Source organism: Camelus ferus, chromosome 6 (assembly GCF_009834535.1).
Source record: "Camelus ferus isolate YT-003-E chromosome 6, BCGSAC_Cfer_1.0, whole genome shotgun sequence".
NCBI lineage: Eukaryota > Metazoa > Chordata > Mammalia > Artiodactyla > Camelidae > Camelus > Camelus ferus.
In genome coordinates this window covers 69,683,302-69,700,922 of record NC_045701.1, presented here as the reverse complement: position 1 = coordinate 69,700,922, position 17,621 = coordinate 69,683,302, and the positions used below count along the sequence as shown (strand labels likewise).

The 17,621-nt window shown below is 33.6% G+C and overlaps 1 protein-coding gene and 1 non-coding gene across 8 annotated transcripts in view; both read right to left on the bottom strand.

The window, feature by feature from the left end:
• Positions 1 to 17,621, bottom strand: part of LIN52 (lin-52 DREAM MuvB core complex component) — a 91,961-nt gene that overhangs the window by 65,598 nt on the left and 8,742 nt on the right. For 4 of the 7 annotated variants that reach the window (XR_001366011.2, XR_004320827.1, XM_032482354.1 and 1 more), the window contains exons 4-5: positions 16,262 to 16,328; positions 14,519 to 14,602 (exon numbers count right to left, since the gene is read on the bottom strand). Coding sequence is in view for 5 of the 7 variants with exons in the window: in XM_032482354.1 (XP_032338245.1) it covers positions 14,519 to 14,602; positions 16,262 to 16,328 (151 nt within the window). In the remaining 2 variants the exon portion in view is untranslated. Of the gene's footprint in view, positions 1 to 8,348; positions 11,289 to 12,381; positions 12,412 to 14,518; positions 14,603 to 16,261; positions 16,329 to 17,621 lie in introns of those variants that run through there. The other 3 variants (XM_032482356.1, XM_032482355.1, XM_014559170.2) reach the window with 3 other exon arrangements.
• LOC116664634 lies at positions 8,724 to 8,830 on the bottom strand. Its single transcript, XR_004321152.1, has one exon. It is a non-coding gene; the product is annotated as a U6 spliceosomal RNA (small nuclear RNA).

Below are 17,621 nucleotides of genomic sequence, written 5' to 3'. Positions count from 1 at the left end.
ACAAGCAAAATTCTTTTATGATATTATGGGTCACAGTAGTGCTTGCCTTTAGGGGAAGGGCAGGTAGTGACTGAGAGAAGCATGAAGGAGGCTTTATATCTCGGAAAGGTTCTATTTCTTGATCTGTTCTGGGTTGTGGTTATATGGGAGTGTTGATTGTATGAAAATTCACTGACCTGTACATTATAATTTGTGTACTTTTTTCTATGTACATTATACTTCCATTTAAAATAATTTATTAAAGAACAAAGCATGATGGAACAGTGGAATATTTTTATATCCTGAATCTGTCTCATTTTAGTTCTTTTCCCTTTGTAGTCTCTATCTAAAACTTCAACCTGTCAAATTCAACTATCCTCTCAAAGGACTCCTTCACTATTATCTAACCAATTTAAAATGTATCCTCCTATAATAAAGCCAATCAAATGTAACAGTTCTTCCTTTAAAAATATTCTTTTCTTCTATTACATTTCTCAAATATTTTTCAGGTAAACTAAACATTGGTAGCTTTTATCAAGCTTTTAGTTTAGACTTAATAGTTAGAGATACTTTTCTTGTACCTACCAAAAGTCATTATTTTTCCAGATTTCCTACAGCAAACTATGTTGTCATCACCTATAAACTCCCATGCAGTATCTCTACCTTCCCAGATCATATTTCCAATGTGAACCAGTGGAGAAAAGGAACTGACATTACTTTTAAAACAACAAAAAAAAAATGTTTCATTTTGTTGAAGTCTCTAGAGTATCGAAAATTAAATGAATAGATAAACAAACCAAAAAAATCAGAAAATGTCAGACTACTTCCCCAAGAATGGAAAGAGTTATTCTTATACTGAAAGCCTGGAAAGAAACTCAACTCCTGTACACACCTACTGAAATTATGCAGTTTTCTTCTCCTCTTTGTCATAACAAAACTATATTCCAAGCCAAAGAGGCAAAAAATTACCGGGTCCATTTTACTTCTTAACCAAACAGCTGCAGTTCCATTTAAGACTAACATACATTCTATAAATGGATCTTTGCTCCTCCTGAGTAGTTAACATTAGCGTCCAGTTCTCTAGCTACAGGGAAGAAAGGCTGAAAACAGAAAGCTGGACAAAATCTTGGCCAATGTTTGCTTATGAAAAGATGCCTCTTTTGCCAACTAAATCATCTCTTGCCCCTGACCCAACAGCTTACCACTCCCTTCTGTTTCCAAATTTCTACTTCAGGAAATGAAATATCATTAACTTTCCCTTTGTTCTTCATCACTTGCTTAAAATGATCAGTTATTATTAATGGGTCTAGTCATTTTTATTTAGAAATAATCCACAAAAGAGTTCATAATTTTAACTGTGCAGGAAATTAGACTTTCAAGTAATTATAATTTTGTGTCTAGAATGGTATATAATTTTTCTTCTTTTTTTTAGATAGTTTTTTCCCTATGCAACAGAATACAATGTGTCCATTGTTGACTATTTGGCAACTTCAGAAAATTAAAAAAAGAAATCACTCAAGACAGCCATTAAAACATACTGGTGTATTTCCTTCCAGTCATTTGTCTATGCCCATGCTCTCAAAACAAAACAAAAAAGGAAAAGGAAAAAAACCTGATGACTTTGTGTTCTGCAATTTTTCACTTCCATTTTCACTTGCAATTATCCTTACATATAATGAGTATTTTCCTGTCATTAAATGCTCTTTACTGCTTTAGCATGATTTTAATGGATACATTGTCTTCCACTATATATATTATATTTCACTTAGTTATTCAATGCCAAACTTTAAATTCTTTCACTATGTACATCTTCTTACCTATCACACACTTTGTAGAATTATGCAGGATGCTACTTTGAAACCAACCCCAAATAAATTAATTTATGCTCTGCCTGCTTACCTCTATTCTTCCCCTCCCAACCCAAAAATCAAAAGAGAATGAAACACCGCAAGCATTTTATGGTAAAATCCTCTTTGTGTGTAAAACCATTTGAGAGGCAATGTTGGGTTTATGAAATAACTTAACTAATGGATGAAAGATATGAATGCTTATAAGCCTTAAAGGTAATTTGAGGCTTTGTGTATCCTAATTTGTTAACCAAGGGAAAAATGAGAAATAATGGCATGTTTTTTCCCCATTATCGTAATACATTTTTAAAAACAAAATACTTAAGGCTAAATTGACAATTTCTAATTATGAGGAATATTCTTGATCCCTTTAAAGTGGGATTTCTAGATTTTATACTGTATTACCACTTAAATAGGATGCCATGCTAATGACTATGGTGAGATGATATGGTAATGCATAAAACAAAACAAAGAGTTTCATTTGGTACTTGAGAAATGCAGATTACAACACTGTATGGTGCTTTTGAATCAAGGTTGCTGGCTTTATTTTTTGAGTTAAAATAATTTAAATTTATATTTTCTTGAATTTCCAGTTCTTGTTAACAGAGATGATCAAGAAACATGAAGAAGTTCATTTTTATAAGTGAAGAAATGAACATTAAAACAAGATATTAACATTTTGCCTATAAAGTTGAGAATGACTTTAAAAAATTACAATACTTGGTGTTAACAAGGATGTTTGGGTAGGAAGTGCCTTTCTGGAAGATAGTTTGGCAGTATATTTCTCTCTTAATTAGAGATCCCACAAATCTCCAACTTTATGTAAAATATAGTCCTGTAATGTAGTTAAGCCTTCAAAGGAAGACTTAACTCTGGTGCACATATAATCCAAATATTGCTATTAATTAATAGATGTATCATCATCAAATATTTTGTGCCAATTACTGTTTTTCAAATTTAAACTTTTGAAATTTTTTGCAGTTAATGAAGATTTGGATGTCTACCATATACAAAGGCTATAACAATTTCCTGAATAGTAATACATCGCTAACTGAATGAAAAAGCACTCCTATGCAAGAAAACTAAACAAAAGTAATTTATTCAGCTAAGAGGTTTAATGATCTGCCAAAGCTTATAGGGACCCCAAAAAATTTTTTTCATTTATTTTATTTTATTTTTATTGACATATAGTCAGTTTATAATGTTGTGTTAAGTTCTGATGTACAGCATAAAAGTTCAGTCATACATATACATACATATATTCATTTTCATATTCTTTTTCACTATAGGTCACTACAGCAAAAAACCCACTTCTGAAGTTATGGATATCCTGTTTCACACATTCATTTTCCTGAGAAAACAACTATCTAAAACATTACTTATTACCTAGGTGATATGACTGAACTAGACTTTAATTCTATTAATAACACCAATCTATGCAAATGAATTTTACTTATTTCTAAAATAATTAACATGCCTGCCTACTAAGGGACATGTGAGTTAGGTGATTTTTTAGTTTTACCAAGTCTCTCTCCTCTTTTTGAATTCCCTGTCATGAAGCAGGCTCAAAACAGGTAATTAGGTAAACTAATTACAATTTACCCACTACGGCCCATCCAGAGAGATGGGCCCACCCTATCCTGAAAATGATACACCTGAAACATCTATTGTCAGTATGCTTCTTTCCATTTTCACTGACACTATTCACTCAAGTCCTCAGTCCTTCTTGTTGGACTCACACTCCTTGCTAGCTTCCAGCCTCCTGTCTCTACTATTCTAACCCATCCTATGCATGAATATCTCTTAAAGGTATGTGACTTTCCTACTCAGAAATGTTCAGTGGTAGAATTTTTAATGACATAGAAAAATAAAATAGAATTAATGAAAAAAAAAGCACAAGCTAAAACTACATACATATACTATAGCCTCAGTTATGTTAAAAAGCATGTCTGTGTATACGTATGGGCACATGCAGAAATGTACACAGATATATCCCTACATAAAGGGAAAAGGGAGGGCCAGGAAACACATCAAATGTAAACAGTGGTTATCTCTTAGTGGTAAGACTATGGTCATTTTTACTTTCTTTTTTATCTTTACAATGTGGTAAAATCTCTTTTAGTAAATAAAGTATATCTATAAACCCTCTAAAATGAACGTATAGACAATGTTATAGTCATTAGAATACTTTTTAAAGAACATTTCACATGTTCCCCATTACCTATGAGTCTAATTCCTCATCTTCTAGAGTTAAAGGCCCTACTCAGTCCAGCTTCTCTCTCCTAGTCCCTTAATATAACCTGGGTTCCTTAAGGACCAGATTAGATCACTCACACTGTTCCTTGAGCATAGCTGTACTTTCAAACTCTGCTTGTTCCAAATGTTCACTTCATCTGGAATATGGTCCTTTCCCATTTCCACCCATCAAAAACCTATGTGTTCTTTAAGGTCTATTTTCAATAATCCAGAAATAGCAAACACTACCACACCCCTTTCCCTGGTCCACAACAGACAACACTATTTGAATCCAGACTCTGTCTCAAAATCCTCAATTCAACGGCCCAAGGCAATCTTTACTAATCAATCCACGTTGACATACAAAATGAAACTTATCTGCCATTCCTGTAACAATCTAATGTAATTGCCTCTTCTCCCCTACTCCCAAAGTTCTTTGTACTCTTTATGGAACTTATCTCCTCAGCCTTCTATCAAGACTCACTTATTTGGAGGGAGGGTACAGCTCAGTGGTAGAGTGCATGCCTAGCATGCATGAGGTCCTGGATTCAATCCCCAATGTTTCCATTTAAATAAACAAACACACCTAATTACTCCCCCACAAAAAAAAAACCCAAGAAAAAATTTAAAAGAATGACTTATTTAATTGTCGAATCTCCCTTTCCTACTAGATTTTAATCTGCACAGGGGCAGTGGTTATATCTTATTCATCTTCACATCCCCTACAGAGCCTTGTAGGAAGTAGGCACTCAAAACAATTGCTGAATTGAACACTTGTTCTTTTGCTATTATCTTATTAGTCAAAACGGCTAAATATTGAAAGCTTCATGCTAAAACAATGAAATTCTTCTTGAAAATCTAAGTTTATTTCATCAATTCTAGCTAACATTCCTACTTTAATTTAATAAGGCATTGTCTGTTATCACTTGATAACCAGGAGAGTCAAAAGATAGAACAAGATAAACAGACAATACCTTGAAAAAAAAAAAAAGATAAAATGAGATTAGAGAGCTGAACCCATTCACATGGTCTTACATCCAAGTATGGAAGCTACTGAATTCAAACCACCACACTTTTGGGGTTTTGTAGCAATCTCCTTTATCAAAAGCAAAATGTTATTTCTGACACTAGAGAAACTGAAGGACTCTGAGCATCAACAATATATATCGGTTAAGAAAGAAATTTTTTAAAAAAGATGGAGAGATGAAAAGATAAAGCAAAAAGCTAAAGATCAAGTAAGGCATCAACAAAGTTAGGTAAGTAGTATGGTAAAGTCACAGGAATTTGTAACTATATCAGAAACCCAGTTCAAGAGATTTGGGTAGAAAAGAAGCCAGAAATACAGTAAGACTCATGCTGCCACCTAGAGGTTAAAGGCTGGTGAAAAATCATTTTTCTCCTTGACTGATCAGGTACAGTTAATTTAACTTTTAACTATTATAGACAGAGGTACAGGTCTTACAAAGTAAGCCAGTCAAAGAAGTCTGATGTCAGGCCACAATGAAGACTATCCAGGGTGTAAGAGTTCCAGTTATTCTCTCCCTGCCCTCCTTCCTAGACTAAAAGAAGAAATTAACAGAACTAACTGTTCTTCAGAATTTTATCTAGATGAAAAACCATTTCTAAATACAAATGGCCACTTTTTCAAAAATCACATACCTAGAGGGTGAAAAAGTCCTCTTTACCACAGGCTAGCTTGGAAGCAGAAGTTTTCCTTTGGTACCACCGCCAAAGACAGTTATACCAAATAGGTTCTTGTGCAGACAACTTTATCAATGTAGACTACCAGGATGAAACATCAGGTCTAAACGGGGACATCTCAATCTTTTTATAACAAAATGTTCCTTTTAAAAAACTAGTGATTAAATTTAGCCAAATAACAGTTCTACTAAAATAGCTACATGAACATACAGGATTAGAAAGACTATAAATCAGCAGAAGTGTTACCAAACCCAAGTTCACATGCCTGATATGCAGTGAGGCCAAACAAACCAAACACTGGAGGTTGTATGTTTATTACTTAATTATTAGTAGTATTTTATTTTGGTGGGGGTAGGAGAGGTAATTAGGTTTAATTTTAGAAGAGGTACTGGGGATTGAACCCAGGATCTCATGCACTCTAAGCACACACTCTACTACTTGAGCTAACCCTCCCCACCCGAACATTGGAGTTTGAAGCAGAGAAGGGTGTATTCCAGGGCCAAGCAAGGAGAATGGGTGGCTCATGCTCAAAAACCTCAAACTCCCTGATTTTCAGGGAGTTTTTATAGGCAAAATTTGGGGTGAGGGCTGCAGGGTGTTTATGGCTTTCTTCTAATTCATTGGTGGTGAGGTAACAGGGTGGTGTTACAGGAATCTTGTGCTCAGCGTGAAGTTACCATCCTCCACCTGGTTGAGGGACTTAGTTTCTGCAGAAGAACTCAAAGGTATTCTCTTTTGGATATTCCTTAAGGAGGAACCGAGACCCTGTCATAGGCTGCATTATTGTTTCTTGACTGCTCCTCCACTGTTTCTGCATTCCCTCCCTTCCCTGATAAGCAATCTGCCCTTTGGAACTCAGGGAAGGTCAAGGAGGCTGAATGAAGCATATTTCCTACAAATAAGAAACAGGGGACACAGAAAGGATTTGTACCTAGGAGTGTCCACAGTGGTTCTACTCCATTTCAGAAGCAACTACTCATATCAAAATAAGCTAAATTTCTTAAAGCTTTTTTAGACAATAATATTCTCAGTCTGATCTTATTTACTAATAACTTTCTAGTTAATCATTTTTTATATAGTGCAAAGGTAATTTCAAACCAGTTTTAAGTATATAAATAGAAATCAAATTGAGATTTTTATTATATGGTATATGGTGAAGTGTAATCAAGAACAAAGGCATCAAATTCAACTTCTTCATGATAAAAACACTCAACAAACTAAGAATAAAAGATAACATCCTCAATCTGACAAAGGGCATCTACAAAAACCCTAACATTGTACTTAATGTTTTCTCTCTAAGATCAGGAGGAAGACAAGAATGTCCACCCTTGCCACTTCTATTCAACACTGTACTGGAGTTTCTAGCTAAGGCAATTAGGAGAAAGAAAGGAAAGGAGAGAAAGAGGGAGGAAGGGAGGAAGAAAGAAACGAAGGAAGGAAGTGAGAAAGGAAGGAAGGAAGGAAAGGCATCCAGATTGGAAATGAAGAAGTAAAACTATTTGCAGATGAAATGGCTCTATATATAGAAATTCTTAAGTAATCTACTAAAACACAATTAGAACTAATAAATGAGTTCAGTAAAGTTGCAAGATGTAAGATCAATATATAAAAATTAATTGTACTTCTCTATAGTACCAATGAGCAAACTGAAAATGAAATTAAGAAAGTAATTCCATTTACAATAGCATCATAAAATAAAAATACTTAGGAATAAATTTTGACAAATGAAGTGTAAAACTTATACTTTGAGAACTACAAAACATTGTTCAAAGAAATTAAAGAAGATCTGAATAAACAGAAAGACAAACCACATTCATGAATCATTTTAATTTTATTTAAATGGCAATATTCCCCAAACTGATCTACAGATTTAATGCAATCCCTACTAAAATCCCAGGTGACTTCTATGCAACAATTGACAAGTTAAAATTCCTATGGAAATTCATAGGAACCAGAATAACCAAAAACACTTTAAAAAGAACAAAGTTGAAAAACTCATACATCCCAATCTCAAAACTTACTACAAAGCTACAGTCATCAAGACAGTGAGGTAAGAGCATAGAAATACAGGTCAGTGGAATAGAACCAAGAGTCCAGAAATAAACCCTCATGTTTATGATCAATTGATTCTTTTTAATGGAGGTACTGGGGACTGAACCCAGGACCTCATGCACACTAAGCATGTGCTATATGACTGAGCTATACCCACCCCCATTATGATCAATTGATTTTTGACAAATATGCTGACAGTTCAATGGGAAAAGCCTTTTCCACAAATGGTACTGAAACAACTGGCTATCTATATACAAAAGAATGAATATGGATCCCTACTTCACACCATATACAAAAATTAATTTAAAATGTATCAAATACCTAACTATAAGAGCTAAACTATAAAACTCTAAGAAGAAAACATAGGCATAAATCTTCAGGACCTTGGATTAGGCAATGGTTTCTATGGTATGACATCAAAATACAAGCAACAAAAGAAACAACTGATAAATTGGACTGCATAAAAATTAAAAACTTTTGTGTCTCAAAGAATATCATCAAGAAAGTAAAAAGACAACACACAGAATGCAAGAAAACTTCATGAAAATCATGTATCTAATAAGTGACCTGTTTGTAGAATATATAAAGAACTCTTACAACTTAATAATAAAAACACAAATAAGCCAATTTTTTAATGGGCAAGGGATCTGAATATAGTTCCCTAAAAAAGATATACAACTAGCCAATAAGCACATGAAAACATGTTTCATATCATTAGTTATCAGGCAAATGCAAGTCCAAACCACGTACCCATTCCACTTCATATCTACTAGAATGGATTATATAATTATTTATTTATTTATTTACTGTACATTAAAAAAAATTGAAGTATTTACAATGCTGTGTTAGTTCCAGGTATACGTGTGATAATTTTTTTTTGAGCTTTTATATTCAAGTTTATTCTTTAGTTAACTTAATGGAATCTTCACAAATTTGCATGTCATCCTTGCACAGGGACCATGCTAATCTTCACTGTATCATTCCAATGTTAGTATATGTAAAAACAAATAATTAGCAAGGATGTAGAGAAACTGGACTCCTCATACACTGCTGGTGGGAATGTAAAATGGTGCAGCCAGTATGGAAAATAGTCTGACAATTCCTCAAAAGGTTAATTGTAGAGTTTCCACATGACCTAGAAATTACACTACTAGTTATAAACTCAAGAGAATGAACACATATGTCCACACAGAAACTGTACATGAATGTTTAGAGTAGTATTATTCATACTAGCCAAATAAAGTAAATCCCAATTGTCCATCAATGAGTGGTTAAATATCATGTGGATAACTGATGGATAAATATATTATTAGACCATAAAAAGAAATGAAGTATTGATACATCCTACAAAATAACTGAACACTGGAAACACGAAAGAAACCAGTCACAAAAGACCACATATTATATGATTCCGTTTATAATGAAATGCCCAGACTAGAAATTCAGAGACAGAAAGCATATTTGTGGTGCCCTAGGCCTGTGAAGTTTGGGGAGTCATGCAGAGTGACTGGTAATGGGTACAGAGTTTCTTTTAGGGTAATGAAAATGTTCTAAGATTGATTGTGATGGTTGCACAACTCCGAATATACTAGAAATCACTGAATTGCATCCTATAAATAAGTGAATTACAGGGTACATGAATCACATCTCAATATAGCTGTTATAAAAAAGGAAAAAGAAGAAATGCATCAGAACCCCAGTCTCTACCCTTGGTTTCAAACGGCATGACCTGCTGCTTTCCCAATCTCCATTCTACTTAAAAATATTTTGAATATAGCCAGTAAGTAGGCATCTGAATGACCACTAAAAGGTTTGTAGCTTCCAGAGACAGGGGGAGAATTTTTTTTTAAAGCATAAATATTGTTGAGAATCAGTACTCAGTAGGATTTATAATAGTTCAATGGGTCTTAGGAATAAAGCAAGCTATGAATTGTTGCAAATTACAAGACTAAATCAAGATCATGCCCAGGTCATAGTAGCGATGGAATAGGGTAGGTAAATGATAAAACCAAACTATTATCAATAATCTTCACATTATCTTTACTATGTGTGGTTGATCATCCACTGTTGTAAGAGAAAAATTCCAGACATTATGAGACCTTCAAATGTTACTTCTCATCACTAAAATACAAACTACCTAGAAAAAGAACAATTTCCAGAAGCTTCTACCTTTTCAGTTTAAAGTCCACAGATTTCATTTAAAATAATCTGTCATTTCATCTAAAGGCATCAGCAGCTGATCACTCATTCAATCAGCAAATACACACTGCACATTTACCATATGCCAGGTAAATGTGGGCTACAAAAACAGTTCAAAAATATGATTCTTATCTTAAAGAGTTAACAATCAATGCAAGAGAGAAAACATATACCCCAAATCTCCCAGAATGGGTAAAAGTGCCATACAAATGAAACAATCAAATTGCTCTAGGAGCAATCTAGGAGGCCAGGACGTAGAGTTCACTTTTCAGATCAGGTATAAAAAGGAAACATTGATAAAAGAGGTAGATTCTGACTAAATAATGATGGACAAATAAAAGTTCTAATAGGTCAGGGAGGGGTTTCTGAGAAAAAGGAATAGCATGAATAGAATTTAAGAAGATGGGGAAGTGTTCCGGAAGTATATTTCAAATGGGGACAATGCATGGTGTTTGGGTAGGGGAGAAGTAAAAAGGCTAGACATTACACTAGGGCCAAGTGCAGAGGATTCTGAATACCATACTAAGGAATCTGAATTTTAGCGTATGAATAATGAAGTATTACTAATGACTTAAGGACAAAGGACAAACAGAAGCAAATGGTACTTAAGAAAAATTAGCCTGGTAAGTGGTAAACAAGATGGACTAATACGAAGTAGTTGAGAGGCAGGGAGACCAGTTAGAATGTGACTACAATAGCTCCAGTAAAACAGGAAGGACACTGAACTCAAGTGGAAGTAACAGAAATGGACTTTATAAGGTTAAGTAGTTTTTTATATTTCTATATGTTTCATGGGAATTTCATATAAATTAACTGCCCAAATCAAGCAAAAGGGCCCCAATCATGAAATGCTATAAATACCTATACAAAAAATCACTGCATTCCAAAATCTGCACACCACAAGGGTTATCTGAGACATAATCACATACCAAATCAACGGGCAGGGTTCGGCTTCCAAAAGACACAATCTAGTTGCTATCAACCCTAGAAGGTTCACATTATTTCTATAATAACATTTAACAATGCTCTAGGGAAGTGGCAAACAATCATGTTTGTGAGGACAAATATTTTTTGCATTTTTTTTCTTCCCATCATCTTTATCAGAGCAGGTATTTGCATGAAAACAGGATCACTGGTCCTTGGGGATTCATCAGTTCCTATTGCTTATTTTTCATCCATGTCATCCTCTCAATTAATGCAGGAAAGAGGATTGAGACATCGAAACACCAGATTAGGGTGTCAAGTAAATGTCAACCCCTAGAGTAGATGAATAATCTGTAAGGACAAAAAAAAGATCTTGTTTTTATGCAAATACACTATACACAATAAAACAAAGAGAGACCATATCCAAGAAGTCTAATACATATCAATGTAATTCTTTCCAATTCTAAATTTAAAAACTATTGTCTATATGTCAGCTAATTGTTACAATCAAGGAAAATGACAATCAGTGGCAAAGCACTGCTACAGAAGTTGAAATAAGCCTGAATTTTAAACTATAAAATAATTTTGAAAAATCTCAGCTGTGATCATGGGACTCATTGGCAGAAACAAGCGTTTCTACTGCAGAATTTTGGTTCCATGCTTAAGGTCACTGACTTAGGTGACTTTAAATCCTTACCTTCAAAGCCTTAAGTTTTAGAAATATAAAAACTTAATAGTAATAATGATTTTAACTGTGTGGATTAAAAACTAAAACAAACCATACCAAGTTTCTGATTCTGTGAAAAACCATTAAAACAGATTTATTGATGCTCACAGAACTGACTCATTATTCTAAAAACTGATAAACAAAAAGAATCATTTATTCAGTGAGAACAGCTTTCAAGGTAATAAATAACAAATAGTTGATAAGATATTCACAGAAAAATTCTAGCTAATAAGAAGGAATGACAGGATTAGTATATTACCATTTTGCAACCTATAATAAAATAGTGAATCTAGGCAGTTTTTAAAGGCTGCTAAAACTCTGGGTGTAAGACTGATGGAGAATTTTACAATGAATAATAGATCAGGCTAACAATACATTATCAATGAATTAATCTTAGTATTACAAAGAGAGACAAGCAGATACGATGAACCCTTCTAATGAATGTATGCAATATCATTTATGAGATACTTTTGCCAAAATAAAAATAAAAATCAACCCTATATCTGTGCAAGCTTCTATATCTAAATTCCAGGAAATAAAAAGGAATAGATGAACATATCAAGTGCTTCCCCAGGGATGTAAGCAACAAAATCCAGAATGTGGAAAATTCTATAGAACAAACTACTAGATTTAATAAATGATAAGAGAAAATAAAAAGGAGGTAGAACTATGACAGATTAAAGGAGACTTAAGAGTCATATCAATCAAATACAGTACCTTATTTAAATCCTGATTCAAACAAACGAACTGTAAAAAGACAATTATAAGTCAACTAGGGAAACCTGAATTGTGATTGGCTATTTGATAATATTAAGCAAAAATTTTTAGGCATAACAATGAAATTGCAGTTACATTAAAAAAAAAAAAAAAGAAGAGAGAGAGAGTCCTTGTCTTTTGGACTCATATATGAAGTTATTTGGTAGTGAGATAATACAATGACTAAGATAATTATGGATGTTGGTATAAGTGAAACACATTGGTCACATGTTGACTATTGAAGCTGAGTCATGATTATATGAGGTCAATATTCTACTCTCTCTCCTTCAGTATATTTTAAATTTTTTTCCATAATAAAAAGTGGGGGGGGAGTGCTTCATTATCTTTCTCAGTAGGAAAGCAGAAAAAGAAAAACAAATCAGAAGGAATATAGTAATCTACAACTAACTAGAGACAATATTGTTGATAAGTACATTTGGTAATATAGCATCCTCTTAACACAATGAGCATAAACTTTTATTTCATAAGAAAAACTGACCAGAGAGATAAAGCATTAATCACTATGATCATTACAGCTTGTATTATCCAGAGCTAGAAATAGAATCAAGTTCTATACTATACCAGCCTCGCATTCATGAATTTAATAATCACAGATTTGCCTTTTCATTGTAAACCCTTGAGGTCAATGACATACATGGAATTAGTAATTTTGCCAAGACATAAACTTTAACTACAGGAAATAAACGACTAGGACACAGAGGAGTTAGGTAACAGTGAGTGAACCTAGCAGACCACCCAGCAACCATATCTCTGCTCCTTGATTCACGAAGTGAGTTAAAAAATGTTTTCTTGAAAAAAGAACATCAACTGCTAATGACAGTAATGGAAATAAAGAAAAGATAAAGAGGACTAAGGACGTGTTGATTATTAGTCAAAAAACAAAGTTTTAGATTAAATTTTAAAGTGAAATATTGAATTCGGCAGTAAAATCAATGATATGAACAAATCCACCATGTGTTCTATAAACAAGAAAAACAATTTATCAAACTCTTGTTGGGATTGCACTAATCAGTGAAAAATTTGCATTTTTGAAGAAAATTATAAGCTATAGTAGCTTCCCAAAATTGTGGATTTATGAAGGTCTGAGGAGGTACCTACCCACTGAGAACAAAGCTCTAACCACTGTATTTATTCATTTATTTATTTATTTATTTATTTATTTATTTATTTATTTATTTATTTCAATTACAATTCTACAATTCCTTTTCCAGTTTTAGAATGGTTATAGTATGAAAAGAGATAGAGTTTATAAAGAAATAATTTTAAACTAAAAGAATGGAGAGCAGACAGGAATAAATGAGAATTTTAAAAGCATTACTCAGAGTGACAGATCACATTCTTGTCTGCTACATATCCCTTCCTTTGGGGAACCAATCCTCCCCAACTGCATTCCATGTGATTTGAGTTGGACTAACCATTCCAATCTGAGTCTGCACCCAGGGCCCAGGCCTGGCCCATCTCAGTGCTCTGTGCTACTAGGCTAAAGGCCTGGTTCCAGGATAGGTATGTGACACAAAATGGAACAGTCAAGAATCCTTCTCAGGACCCCTCTTTCGGAAAGCTCAGAAAAGATGTTCTTTCTTTTGGGACTATGAGATTTAAAGACATATAAACTAGAGATCCTTTTGGCTACCTTCCCCAGTGCTAGATCAAAGAATAAGATTATTGCATGAGTGAAGCAGAGCCTTGAAATGAAAAACAAAAGCAAGAACAAGAGCATATTCCAAAGACATCATTAAGAGTCATGGATCTAGATATGCTCAAAGCTATTTCTACTCCTAGAATTTTGATTAATGTGAATACAGTCCTTCTTTTGCTTAAGCTAATTTGATTTGACATTCTATCACCTAAAACTCTAAGAGTTTCCAATATACTTCCACTGTACAGAGAAAAATAACTTATAACCTAGTAATAAACTCAGTAACAATTCTGGCACACTGTATCATAAAAGGCACATTTTAGATTACAGTGGTTTTTTACCTTTAGAATGTCTAATAAACATACTTTCTGAATTATGCAGAACTCATCATAAAATATAGAACACGCAACCCTGAATAAATGTGATCTGGGTACTCACACTCATCCAGCCCCAACTGATAGGCCAGGTTCTGAAGGCCTCGTACTTTCTCCATCAAATTAGCTGTGGTGAGGCTCCCCAGTTCTGAAACAGAATCATTTATTTCAATACCATGCCTTTTCACTGCTTTCTAGTAACAACCCATTTGGTTGTGAATCCTTGTTATACAGTTTTCAAGTTTAATTCCTATAAAATAAGTAGAAAATGGATCCATATCTCTTCTCATCCAGTCATTCCCTCTACACACATACACACACACCCACTTAATGAGAATACAGTTAGCAGAAATATAATAGCAAATTATGTAATTTATCCTGAGGATCCTTTTATAGCATTTATTTTGCCTATCATACAAAATGAATACACCAATAAAATATGAAAACTTGTAATCTGATATCGCATTGAGAAAGCCTACAGACAGCAGACAGATCACTGCCTTACAAAACAGACATTATCTCCCCTGTCATTTATATATCCTTATTATGCTAATTAACAATTAAAAAGCAACAAAACACTTACTGTTTCTCATTTCCCTAGGTTTAGAAAACAAAGATTAAATACTAATTCAAACTTTACCTTCAAATCAGATTCCTATAAAAAAATTTTAAATTTACCAGATAAAAAGACAGTATATTTAAAAACTTACTTTCCTAGATTTCCATTTAAATAACACCCAATTCCTTTCAGGTTTAAGACACAGGTCAATTTGAACGGAACATAATGCTCTGATCTCTTATTAAAACTTTAAAGTTTCCTTAGAAAATACATGCTGATGGGATATTGGAACATTAGAAAAATGAACTCGAGATGCCCTTGAGACTTAATTTTTCCGTGGTTGGAGGAGGGGATCTGCTTTTAAGATTTCATGCAGAACAACGAATTACTTCTGAAATCAAATAAAGGTGTTATTTTCTCCCACTTATCATGCCACACTTATTATCTCTATCTGGCATAAGGAGACTTTCTTGATCTGTTCAGCTGCTTAAATAGCTTAAGAATCCCAGATTTTTACCTTAATTTCAGTTTATTGCTTCATAACCATCATGAATCATCAGCAGAAGGATAAAGAAAATTAAATAAATAAAGTAGGGCAAAATCAAGGAAAATTAATGTTTTTTAATTTAAATTTCTACTTTGTGGTTGAGTTTCAAGTCATTTATCAAACAACAATATTCACTACCTACAGTACTCTTTATGGGAGAAATTGATGAGATAGAAAGAACTAAAAGACAGGTCTTAACCCACTAAGGGGTTGTCAATTAATAGTACTGACAACAATATATAGCAGTAAATCCTAAATAAGGCACTTGTGTTATAGCAGTAAGAGACTAGTCTTAAGAGATCAGAGTTTAAATTTTAACTCTTTCTAACAAATCTTGGTTAGGTTAACCTGTGAACCTTATTATTATCATACCTAACTCACAGGACTTTTATAAGAATTAAGTGAGAAAATTTATGTGAGAGTTCTTTGTTAACTCTAAACATTATACAAAATAAAGTTAATATTAAAGGAATTTAGCAGCAAAGAAATCATTATGATTGAGTCTTAAACTGGAATGATTTCTACACATGGAAAAGGAGAAAAAGACATTTAGACATGAAGAACTATGAATAAGGACAGTTAAATAGGCAGTTTGAAGCCAAGAATACTTGTATGGGAATAGTGAGAGAAAAACTGGAAAGGTGGTTTGTGGAGGAGCATAAATGTCAGGTTAAAGGTCAGAGATCACTAGCACTGTTTACCTTTCAACATGTCGATGTCATCACGTTCTATTTCAGCCATCCATTTGGGTGGAGAACTAGTAATAGGCTGTCAGAATATAAGAACATATCCATTCAGATACAAGCAGAGTATGAAGAGACCCTACTCTTCCTTCTTATAAGAAAAGGAGTTTGTCACATAGCCTTCAGGTTGTTTGAAAATACTGGCAAATTATAATTTCAAAGACTCAGATTTCTCCAGGTTCAGATATGGCCAACAAATGGGAGACTTACAAAATACTACTATTCATCTTTAAAAGCTGGTTTTGGTGAAAGGGTTAGCTCAAATGATAGAGCATGTGCTTTGCATGCATGAGGTCCTGGATTCAATTCCCTGTACCTCCTCTAAAAATAAACAAACAAACAAGCCTAATTACCTCCCCCCTCAACAAAAAAAAAATTTTTTTTAATTAAAAAATAATAGCTGGCTTCAAAGAAATTATTTTGGAAGAATTAGGTCTGACTACTGTTACTGCTGTTATGTATAACAGGCTAGTATAAATGTGAAAGAAGTTACTTGAAATTCAATACTGGTGAAAGCCTCCAACTGAACTGTCTGAAACAATAATAAGGAAGTAACATTCTCTGACAGAGAAGATTCAAAGAAGAACCAAGAATGAGAAAATCTTCAACTTCAACAAGAGAAGGCTAGAACGATCACCACTTAAAATTTTATCTTATTGTAAACATTTTAGAAAAACTTCAGAATTATAAGTTATCTTCTCATTTCTGAAAGTGAGCTTACAAAATATGAAAGAGAACCCATTCCTGAAATAGCATTGCGGTAACAAGTTTTCAATCCTGGCTGCACATGAGAATCATCCATGTAACGTTAAAAAAAAAAAATGACCCAACCATAACCCAGATGTACTAATTTAGAACATCAGGGGTTGGGAGAGGGTCCAGTGGAGAGAACAGAGCAAGGGCATTACATATGTATTTTTTAAAAGCTCCACAGCTGCACACTAAGGATTCTGTTGAACAGGTAGCAGTACAATTAAGAAACATTGCTTCAACTTTGAGCCCCTTTCCTTCCCTTTTTTAAAAAACTGAGGTATAACTGACATTATTATTAGTTTCAGGTGTACAACATAATACTATAATTGTATATATTGTGAAATGATTGCCACGATAAATCTAGTTAACATCCATCACCATACATGGTTACAAATTTTTTTTCTTGTAATGCGAATTTTTAAGATCTATTCTCTTAGCAACTTTCACATATGCAATACAGTATTATTAACTATAGTCACCATGCTGTACCTTACATCCCAGGACATGTTTATTCCTTTTCCTTTTTTGCAAATTAACATTTATTTGGCACTATGTGACAAGCAAA